Consider the following 12174-nt stretch of genomic DNA (forward strand, 5'->3'; position numbering starts at 1 on the left):
AGCTGTCTTGCGACCCGGTTATAGTAGACTCAACTTTTAAACCTTTCACTTATTTTAATTTTTATTTCCGTGAGCAATTTCTAGTTTCAAACTTACAGAAATATAATTATCTTTGAGATTCTTAGCTCTCTCTCAAATTTTGTTACTAGGGGAACACAAACTGCAAAAGAATATGAACATACAAATCTAATTTCCTTAAGAAATCAGGTTATAAAAATGAAAACTGGGAAAAGAACACACTATCATTATTAAAGGATAGTGAATTTTTAAAATTATACAAATAAAATGGAGTGATGGCACTGTAAAAATGGTAACTGGTTTGAACAAGTCCTGAGACACCAATGGGATGCACAAGGAGCAGATTGAAAAAAGATGAAAAATAAAGAAAGAAATGAAAAATAAACGATAAATCCAGGGGAAATAAACAGCATCTCAGTAGATGCTGTCCTTAATCAAGCCTATGAGTCAAATGAAAGAAATGATCAGGAAACCTGAGACATGGTTCAGAAGCATCTACATTTTTTTGCTGTAAATTAAACTTAGATTTAACAGGTAGATTTCTTGTTTCTTTTTTTTTTTTTTTTGTTGCTGCAATTTTCCTATAAAATTCTACTGGCAAATAGCATGAGTGTTAAGCTCTAAGAGTCATGAAATATTTTCTCAACTGACCATTTTATCACCTGAAAATGTATTAATCAGCAGAGATATGTACACAAGTTGAATATTAATGTCACAATGAAGAACACACTAAAACCCAAAAGCAGGGAGACCCCTTTCAAACAGAATTTACCTGTACTCTGAACATCTGCACAATTTATATAATGCAGAAAATAACCGAAATGCAGAAAGGAATAACAAAAATAGAAACAACAAAAACAAGCCCCTGAACTGAAATGCTAAAGAAATGAGAGATTAGGAAAGGGATACTCAGGAAGTAGTATGAAATACAGCAGATAAATAAACCATATATCAAAAAACATTCTAAGTCAAGGTATCTTAGAAACAGTGCTTGGGTTGAGTGAAAAGGAATCACATCACACATAAAATTTTACATGACATAAAATTAAATTACAGGTCAAATTGTTATCAGGATGCTCTCAATACATAAAGAGAGTAAGAAATATAAAGGAATGACAGCTGTAAAGAAGATCCTTGCATGAATATACAAACCAAAGTATCCTTGAATATCAAAAGGAAAAAATCTGGATAAAAAATCACCTAGACAGAAGACATTGTAATTTTGAGGACAGCAAATGGTTTGACCATGGCAATCTGAGTTGGGCTATAACTGACTGGAGATTGGGTTAGTCCTGACTATTCCCAGAATTCCACTGAGGTGAAAAGGTTTGTGTCATTTCCTCTGCTCTCTTACCAAATGGACACAAACAACTCAAGGAAGTTGCATAATGCTTCACTGGAAAAGTTCACAGAAATGCTTTCTTTGCCGCGAGAGAAATGTTCCACAATGTCTTAAAGATAATTGTCTGTTGTTTATTGAAGACATCAAGCAATTTACTTCCTTTGATCATCAGAGTAAACAGGAATGCTTACCTGAAGTTAATTTTGTTTATGCTTGACAAACACAGTCCTGGTGTTAAAACAGATACTTTAATTTGTTCAAGAGCTTCTTCTAACTGAAAAGCTGCTTTTGTCTGGACTGGAGGAATCAGAGTTAAAACACACAATGGGAAAAAATAAATTAAAATTGGAACATTCTACCATAAATGGTTTGGTTAAGTTTCTGAAGTTTGGAAGCCTAAATCCAGACAGTTACAATAAACAGAGTAGTTTAGCATTATTAGACATGCTAGAGCACCTCAAGTTCCGCTGAAACAAAATCCCAGTCTATTTAAATGTTTACAGTCACACATGTATTCAACAGTTTTGCTATTTGCTTTTAAACTGCACTGTTGAAAAAAAATAGAAGGTTAAAATATCTTTGTTTTTACATCATGATTATTCCACTCATGCACTAAACCAAAGTTATGGCTTGGAGATATTTTACTGAGGCCAAATTTTAACTCAATAATTGAACCAGTGGGGAAAGAAGCAGTCCAGACAGGCACAACATAGTGCCACTTTCAAGTGAGTAGAAGTAGGGTAGAGAGTAACAGAGGCAGAATTTCTATAAACGAAGATCAAGAGAAAAAAATTGTGATTCATTCTATTGCTAAACAGTCTGGGCTGTCAGTAGAGCTATGAAGAAGCCTTAAACCAGTACTGTTCTATTTTGTTATTTTAATCTGACATTTGATCTTGAAGTCAGAGACATTACCTCACAGTTGGCACAATTGCAGTTGGGAGAGTAAATCTGTTAAAGAATACCTAAGTAATAGACCATATCTTAAGCATTTGAACACTGGAAAGTTGACGGGAAATCAGATTTGGCCAATGCTGTTACAAACTCCAGCCAATCTGCACAGATTCCAAGAAAGCAGGAACTGAGCTGAAGTGATCATTTCTTCCCAGCAGCGAGAGAACAGCTTAGAAAGTGGACCAGTTCAGAAAAAAAGTAATGTACCATATTAATAAATGCTAAGACTGCTTTTACTTAATGATAAACAAAATGCACATTCTTGAATATTTCATGTTTGAGGGCTCAGAGAGGGGATCATGACGCTATCCTAGTAACTGTTAGTGGCCCTGTAACACCTCTCACCCAGCTGTGAAAGCACAGTACTGCAACCAATAACACTGCAGTCAAAAAAGTAGGGAAAACCCAGGAAGCCACAATACCCCAAGGAGGTCATGTATTTACTGTGACTGGAATATAGTGAAATATCTCACAATATAGCTTTTAGAAAAAAAAGAATCCATTTTCCTTTTAATTTCCACTACCCAATTGTCACATATATCAGATCTGAGTTTCTTGTCAGCTGTTTTGCTTTTGTGAATTCAATTAATTTGAATTAAGTAATTGTTCTGTTTGCTTCAATTGCATTCTACTAACAGAAAAATATGGGGGGGTTGGACTAATGGCCTCCAGAGGTCTTGTCCAACTCTAACTATTCTGTGATACTGTGAATATAAAAACACTTGTATTGTGAATAATGGTTAAATTTTAATTTACAAACCTGTTCGTTTGTGCTGAGGAAAAGATGATGGAGCACGCAGGAACTTAGCAATTGCCTCCCCTAATTCAGTTCTCCTCTGCTGCAGAACTTGTTCTCTAAATCTTTGTTCTTTTTCTTCTTCTTCCTTCTGTCTTTCTTCAAAGGCTCTGCATTAAAGAAGAAGAAGTAAATAATTCCTGTTTAAGAATTACATTTACCAAAATATTAGTAACTTACTTACCAACTTGCCATTTTAGTACAAAAGCTTGCTTTCCCATAAATTAAATACTATTAACTTCAGCACAGCTGGATTTTTATAGTTTGTCTGAATGTAAATGAGACACCGGGTGGTGAAGAAGGGTAACAACATCCTTTTATTTTTTAATCTCAACCAGAGATTTGATTTTTTTAAATATGTGAATTAACATGCTGACTCGACCAGTTCATGTCACCAGTGTGACTTTTACAACAGCCTTTACAGTACCACATAAATGTATCACAGTGAGCAGATCAATAGGAAGGTTAACTGAAAATGGTCTGTGTGTGCTTTGCATAAGCTGTTGGAGAAATAACAGCAGTTTAAAAGTTGTTATTTAGAAATAACACAAATGAACTACCTATAAATATGCAAGATTTAGTATTGTAGTTGTTAAGAAGCTTTCTGAAAGACAATCAGATTAGCAGCACAAAATGGGATAAAATAGTAATGTGAAATTATAATTGACAGAATCAGTTGTTAATAATAACTTTGCTAAATGTGTCTTCCCACTGGTTGAAAAGCAAAGCAGGCTCTAGTCCAAAACAACATCATCACAAAGGTTTCCTTCAGTAAGCATGAGCTCCACGAAGCTATGTGGAATCTTTTCTCCCGCTGACAAAATCATCAACTTCTACTGACAAACTAGCTCCTTGAGTGAAATATACCCAGTATATTTATTGGCACAGTGCCTATGTAGGCAAGTCACATTTAATGGTTTTAAACTGAAAGAGGGTAGATTCAGACTAGACATAAGGAAAAAATTTTGTATCGTGAGGGTGGTGAAACACTGGAGAAGGTCACCCAGAGAGGCTGTGGATGCCCTATCCCTGGAAACATTCTATTCTAAGTGCAGTAATACTGTAAAAGTTATGCTCTTCAAGTTAACCTTCCACAGCCTGCCATGCAAAGTTCACTACCACTGGGAACTTCCCATCTTCGTATTAGAAATGTGACTTAACAGGTCACAAGTACACTAAGTAAGGTCCGCTTCTAGGCAACATTAATGGAAAGAAATGTTTAGCCCTATGTTCTTTGTTTCATCACAATAAGATACCTTCCTATAACTCCAATCACTAGTAGTTGCTTCATAGTTCTTCTTGCTTAATGGAGCAAAGCTGTTACTTTACCAAGCTACTCCTTAACGCAAGCTATTTTTATTATTCTTCCCTTTTGCTTTTCAGGGAAAAAGTTCAAACTGAAATATTCAACTTGACCCTTTCTAGTATCCCTTCAAAGTGATGACTGATCTTCTGTGAAAACAAACACAGTAATAATTGAAGCAGGTACTTTTTATTTTAGAAAGCTTAAAGGCTGTAATTGCACAATAGTAAAAAAATAGGAAAACTGCCAAGTAATTCCCAAGTACACACTTATACAGGAATATCCACTTTAATCCACTTGGAAGCCAAAGCATAGCAGAGAGAGAGAGAGACATAAAGAACTTTCACTATTTAGGGAACTCATATATACATGTCAGTCAAAACATATTAGAACTAAAAAGCAGAACTAGAGTTCATTGTTCACTTTCAGCATTCCTGAATTTCACTCACCTTAAAATCTAATACAGAAATCTGCAATTTTATCCTGAGTAAAGAAATAGGAAAATCACAAAAAAGGAAACAGGCTTGCTTATTCTACTAAGTAGTTTGAACACATTCTTCTTGATGCCTTTTAGTATTTCTAGAAGTTGATCAAGAAGGCCTTTAGTTGAACTGTAGTTTTTAAATTAAGACATGTGGGAAATTCTACAACTTTATACCTGGAGTAATTCCAGCGTATAACTCCAAAAAGGGAAAAAGTCAATTCTGACAGAGTTTTTACTTATTTATTTGAAAAAAATGATTTTGAATATGACTTAGCTGCACTCTTCCACATTCCTAATAACTGGCATAAAAAAAGGACTGTTGTTCCACATAGCTCATTCCATATAGGGAATGAGCAAGTCCAAATGCTGATGCAAGAGGTCTTTTTCACCACAGCTCATCATAATCACTATTTGGTTTGGATTAAGACAAGAAGGAGTAAAAATGATCTTATTTTAATATAAGGAAATGCATTAAATTATTCCATGAAGGCCTATTAACTTCTTGAACTCAGAGAATGCAAATTGTAACACCCAGGTGCATTATGTAAAATAAATAATTTTAAAAATGCACATTTACGTCTTACAGAAAAACAGTTAAAGCACATGTTTGTTAATGCACTCCCCTTAAGCCACCAGCTTAGGTTCATATCACAGATGTAACACTGGCAAAAGAGTATGGCTTTAAGATGGATAGTTAGCAGAAGAATTTCCTGACTAGTGTTTTTTTAACCCAATTTTTCTGTCTACTATAAACAACCTAGTGGTGCAGCAATTTTTGAAACTGCTGCCAAAATGTTTTTGGAGAATTTGGAATATGAAACTTAAAATACTTAGCTGTCTCACATATACAGACATTATGTGGAAGGCATTTTTATGTTAAAACAGTATGACTAGATGGTGGAACTATTTCCTGGTTACTTTTATGAAATTGTCTTCACAGTGAAGTGATGGATGCTACATTCCCAGGTGGACAAAATGCTTATTACTGCCTTGAATGAAAATAATAATTAAAAAAGGAATACATACAGTGCATATAGAGTGCTATGAAATGAACCTTTTGGTACTGAGTTGGTATTACTAACCCATGGCCATACCATGTTGCAAAACAGTGCACAGTAATTTTAAAATTGAGGTAGCGAGGTATTTGTATAGTCAATGACTACAGTAAGATCCAGAAAAGGCTAGAATGGGGTATCACACTTAAAATTCTCCTCATCGGCAAACAGGAAGCAATCTCACATCCTTAAAAAGATTTGTGCACATTGCCCAAAAATCAATGGGCAATTTATCTGAGATACTTACTCAGACCAGGAACACATATTAAATCTACTCCTTCATCTTCTTTGATTATTGTATGCTGAATAAAAAAGACAGCCTGAAATTGCTGTGAGAGTTTCAGAAGGACCAACCCTTACAATACTGCAGGGGCTCACAGAGGGCTCTCCTGCAATACATCCCAGACGTTCACAGGAGGGCTGCCCACACTATATACCACTTGTCACACCCCAAGTCTTGTTCATAGGCAAAACCCAAGGACATCTTATATAAAGTCAAGCATTCTTTTTGTTAGCATAATTAAAATCTTAGGAGTCTGATTGTTATTAATCCAGCTATAATTGTAACTGAAAAATAATAGTACTATTATAATATTAATATATTATAATAGTATAGATATATTATTTATTATCTATATAATATATATAGTAATATATAATAAAAAATAATATTTCTACACAGAAAAAGGCTCAATAATAATGATAAAATGGTTTGAAGTGTTATTTATACATTGAGTTTCTATCTCTTTTCCTGATGCTCATTCTTGAATTGCTCTTTTGCATCCCAAGGCTTGTAGTTTCATTCTGGTTGTGCTGGGGTGTTGGGGTGAACTGGCAGCATCTGGAGTCCTTTCAGCAGGACCAACAGGATGTTCACATTAATGCTTCCTTCTCCCTCACCTGAGGATCCACTTGGAGTAATTTTTATATTTGCTAATACACTCTTACACTTCTGCTCTATCATCATCAATCTGTAGGTACACAGTACCTCCAAATATTCCATACATGGTTGTTTTTATGTATATTACATACTATACTTTTTTCCTCTTTACCTCTGAAGACAGGTTTGTTAGACCTAGTTCTGCATTTCTCTAACCAATTATTGGTGAGTTGTTTATAGCCCTGGGGTCTCCACTGCCAAGTCTGTGTGCCATCTCTTACCACCTCCATGCCACATCCTGCACCTCCAGTTCTCAAGGCCTCTGCTACTGTACCAGGCTTGCATTCCTCTACACTACTTCATTATTTTAGAGTAATAAATATCTTATTCTCTACATAGAATAACTGCTTGTTACAGCTACCTATATAAAACTATGGCCATACTATAAAAAGATAAACAAAGGCAAAATAAATTAGCCACAGACACCTGGTCATTAGAGAAATTGCTGTTACAGCTAAACCAAGCAAAACAAAGCTGCTGTTAGGCCAAGAAAAGTTCAAAGAGAGAATGCTTGGCAAGCATCTGTCCTGAGGCCTTGCAAATTCAGCACAAACCTGTGGCCCATTATCAGAAATGGCAATACTGCATTTCATGTCTACATGGTTACAGTGATCATCTACTTTTCACGGTTCCATCCTGATGTAGAAAGCAATACAAAATTCTTAACACTTTGCTCTCTCTTTTTACCAAGTGCTGACATTGTTCTCATATTTCTGGCCCTGGACTGCTTTTCTTTCTCTATCAATAGCACTGATGAATAATTTAAAGAGCTTTTATTAAATAATCAATGTTAATCAGCCAGTAGGTGGAGCACAAAGCTTGTGCATATGCTGAAAATAAATTATTATGGAAAGAACAATAGATTGGGAATAGACTGGAAACTGATATAGATTTCCTTCCCCAGTTACAACAGATGGATTAGCTATTTCAAGGTAATTCAAAATTCTGAACCAAGATAAATGACTGTAATGTTTATTTTAAAATGCACATAGTCAACTGCATTTCCAGAATGAACTGGCTACCTGCAGACACTAACATCTCAGTAAAATGGGATGCACATTTTGCACTGAGCACTAACAGCAGGAAGTCTATAGTCCCCAGCAAAACTGACAGCTGGTATTTAGAAAGCAGTGTGTTATATAAACATAAAATATGATATCCTATTCATTTGCATCAAGTATGTGCTTACTCAGTAGCTCTTATTTCCAGAATATTGTTATTTAAACAAAATACCTGCCAGCTACTGCCCCAGAGAATATTTGATTCTAAATCTGATCTTGAAATTGCAACTTCATAGATCAGTGAGACAATAAAGAAATTACTTTCTTGATAATCAGGCAACTTATATAAACTGTAGGCCAGGGTTTTTTGCTGTGTTGAAGCATTGTTGTTAACACAAAACTAAGGAGCTTGGTCAGTACAAGAGATGCAAAGAAACAGATGGCATCAGAGGGGTTGAAAAAGATCTGTGATTTAAGTTACTGAGACTTTTCTTTCCAAAGCTATCCTTGCTCTGTTCTGAGCAAGTGATGTTTTTGTCTTTCACTACTGAACCAATTAGCTGAGCACAGCTTGCAGCAGTTGAACATTTTTAATGCTTAAGGTGCTGCATTTTAGGAGTATTGACAGCTAATCAATACTGGACTGTCAGGGAAAATTTCACTACAGGAACATAGAGAAAAGGTTGAAAACTGAGATCTGGGACTGTTCAGCCTGGAGAAGAGAAGGCTCAAGGGAACCTTACTAATGTCTATAAATTACTGGAAGAAAGGTGCAAAGTGGAGAGAGCCAGGCTGTCGTCAGTGATGCTTGCTGATGGGACCAAACGAAAACACAGAAGCTTCCCTTGGAATATCAGGAAACACTTTTTTTTTTTTTTTTTTTTTTTGGTAAGAATCACCAAGCACTGACACAGATCACCCTGAGAGGTTGTGGAGTCTCCATTCCTGGAGAAGCTCAAGAGCTAGTCCTGGCCAGCCAGCTCTAGGTAGCCCTTTCTGACCAGAGGTGTTTGTCCAGATGGCTTCAAGGTCCCTTCCAAACTCAACCATTCTTTTTGAAGGTTAGAAGCAGAAGATAGACTGTCACACTTCACAGTGCACTCATTCCTACTCTTCATATAAAAAATACAAAAGATACAATTTCACTTTTGAAATTACACACCAGCAGTGCCAGGAATAACTCCCGATACATGCCTGTAAGCCCTGTCAGGGAGAATTTTGGATGCTGCCAGGTGAAAATGTGGACCTTAAGAAAGTCATGCCACCCTTGAGAAACCACCATCATATCTAACACCTTTACATGTGTAAGAAAGCTAACGAAATGTGGCTCATATACAGATTTGAGACATGACCTGATGGTTGATCAATCATCTCCTACCTGTATAACTGTCCGGAAAAAATATTCAGATTCAAGAAACTTTATTTTCAAATTACTTTCCTGCATATATGCAGTGACCCTTAATTTTTAATTATATGTCACAGCTTATAACATTATATGTACTTACTAAGTTTCTAACATTAGACAACTTACTCCTTTTCAGTTATTAGGAGAAAACTTGTTACCACAGACTTCCATTTGAACTGCTTATTATGCTAATAATTATGCCATTTTCAATTATCACAAATTGAAATTATTAAATTTTATGAATACCATACCTAAATTTTAACTGGCTCACCTGAGTAACTTGGATTTATACTGTGTTTCTTAAGGTTGCAATGAAATACATATGGAAATGTATTTATGTATCCATGAGTATTATTTTAACTGCACCAGTCTGTCAAAAATATGCAGGCTGTCTGGTATTTGCTTTTACATTAGAGTATAATATTTCAAGACCAGGAATACAATAAACAGTGTTCCTCTGAGATGCGTAGCATTACAGTGGTTCTGCTCCAGAAAATGAAATTAGATATTTAATTTTGCAACTGAGACTCAGTTTATTATCTGCAAAGGTTGTGGGTCACACACTGTCTTTAATCACTCACAGGTGATTATACCTCCTCTTCCATTTTCCTTTATATTTCAAAACATAAGTTGACAGCACATACTGTCAACTAAAATGGCAATATAAACAATTTATACCACCTCTCTTACGAGTTATCAACATATGTCAATAAGTAAACATTGTATAACAGAAGTCATCTGTGGGGCATGAGCTTTAAGGAGTTAACAAGAGGCAGAGGAAGCTGGTGTGAGGCTGGGGGCTTGCAAGGAGGAACCCATCTGCCCCTACAGTACACACAGCTGAGCCTCCTGTATGTGTGAGCACCATCTCAGTGCGAGGGAAAAGACCTCTATGCCCAATAAATTCCTTACAGCACTTCACTGAGACATTTCAGTACATAATTCACTTAATCCATTTGTCACAGAATATTTCATGGCTTTGCATTCTCCTGCATGCAGAAAGACAGACTATGCAAAGCCCTGTTTAAAATGTCAGTACAAAATAACTTTATTATAAATATAATCCTGTACTAGAAAGACGTTGCTTTGTGTTTATAGGGAAGTGGGAGCAAAAAGCCTCACCATGAAGGGGAGGCTGTGCAGCTGTTATGCCATACAGACAGAAAAGCACACACTTCAGAAGGCAACAATTGCCTGCCTTCTGGCCCATACTGTACAGCTGAGTGTATTTTCCATACATCCACTGAAGCTAATAAAATCTAGAACACTAGAAATGCAGATCAGAGGCACAAGATGAAAGTGCTGCTTACCTTTAGTTTATACGAGATGTGACTACAGCAAGCTTCCAAAAATTAGCAACTAAATCAGAATACTGCCCTTTTAATATTTTATTTGTCCTATAGCAAGAAACTGAATTGGTGAAACTTTTTTAGCTTGGATTCCTCTGTGCCAGAGCAGTGAGGCTATTTATCAAAGTGAACATGAATATAATAGAGATATATTGAGCTGTCTCAAGGTTTTGACTCTTTTTGATTGGTTTTTGCTCCTTTTTTTTGGTTTTTTTATACAATCCTCCATTAAAGGAACCCTAGTTACTTGCCTTCTTCTTCTGTTTGTCTCTTTCAAATTTTTCATCGCCTTGCTTCGACATACTTTTTGATCCTCTTTCAATGCCCGACGCTCTTCTTGTAAATCACGTTCCAAACGACATGTTAAATCTCTGCCCCTAAGATTGTGTTAAGGACAATAGGAACTGGATCAAACAGCTCATTAAAAGACTTAACAGCCTGTTTGATTGACCTTATATACCTTTCTGGCAAAGGGCAAGAAAGGTATATATCTTTGAGATACTTTATCTATGAGATACAAAATGCTGATATGCCTTTTGACTAAGTACACAAGAGTAGGTCCAATAACTGTATGTTATAGTCATAACTAACTTTATGGTCATCCAGAAAAATGTTATTGCATTTTACTTTTTAAAGGGATTTTAGGAGAGTCTTTTCACTTATCTTTCATTATATCACCACCTGAAAAATTCCACCTTTATTTTGTTCATTTGAAGGGACATTTTGTGTAGTTATCTAAACCTGTGAAATAAGGATGCAGGTATCACAGTGAAAATGTTAAATAGTAAATGCACAAACACGCAGACACACACCCACCCCCCCAAAGGACTGGTTGTTTACACTGAAATTGATTATCACTAAACAAAAGCTCTCCACGGTGCCAGATCAGTCCTGCCTCAAGCCAGTAATCATTTAAGCAGCATTATGTAGGCGGATCTTAAGAGTTTGTGTCAGAAGTCCTTATTACTAAAATTTAGAAATAGGAAAACTCCGAAATTGCTTGAGAAGTCAACTTTCCCACGGCCGTTAACAACCCGCAACGCGCAAGTTTTAATCTGAAGACACCCCTGAGGCGGCCGCTGACCGCGGGGCAGAGCGAGGGCTGAGCCACCGCCGCCCGGCCCCGCCGTTGCCCCACACGGGCCCCCGCAGCCCCGGCCCCGAGCAACGCCCGGCCCAGCGCTCAGGGACCCCCTCGGCAAGGATACCCAGCGCCGCTCCGCCGCCCCAGGTCCTGCGGGACCCCGGGGCGCTGCTGCCCCCGCGCCGCCCCGCCAGCCTTGCCGCCGGGCTCCATGCAGCGCCCGCGCCCAGCGCCAGGCCCGCAGCGCCGCGTCCCGCCCGGCCTCATAGCAACGGCGGCCTTGCCGCTGCCTTCGTGACGGGGCGGGCCGCGGGAGCCGCGCTGAGCGGAGACGGGCTGGCGCTGCAGTTACTACTGGCTGCGCGGCGGGCGCAGGGATGGGGCGGGCCGGGAGCCGTGCCAGTGCCGGTGCCGGTGCCCGTGCCGGTACCCGTGCCGGTGCC

The 12174-nt window shown here is 37.6% G+C and overlaps 1 protein-coding gene across 2 annotated transcripts in view; it reads right to left on the reverse strand.

The window, feature by feature from the left end:
- Positions 1 to 12174, reverse strand: part of CEP126 (centrosomal protein 126) — a 38567-nt gene extending 26393 nt beyond the window's left edge. Inside the window, exons 1-4 of one of the 2 annotated variants that reach the window (XM_085064447.1) lie at positions 11856 to 12173; positions 10899 to 11024; positions 3075 to 3220; positions 1552 to 1657 (exon numbers count right to left, since the gene is read on the reverse strand). In XM_085064447.1, coding sequence (XP_084920573.1) covers positions 1552 to 1657; positions 3075 to 3220; positions 10899 to 11024; positions 11856 to 11998 — 521 coding nt within the window. In that variant the 5' untranslated portion in view covers positions 11999 to 12173. Of the gene's footprint in view, positions 1 to 1551; positions 1658 to 3074; positions 3221 to 10898; positions 11025 to 11855 lie in introns of both variants that reach the window. The other variant, XM_085064455.1, reaches the window with a different exon arrangement.

This window comes from Lichenostomus cassidix, chromosome 1, assembly GCF_008360975.1.
Source record: "Lichenostomus cassidix isolate B80296 chromosome 1, HeHo_3.0, whole genome shotgun sequence".
Lineage (NCBI taxonomy): Eukaryota > Metazoa > Chordata > Aves > Passeriformes > Meliphagidae > Lichenostomus > Lichenostomus cassidix.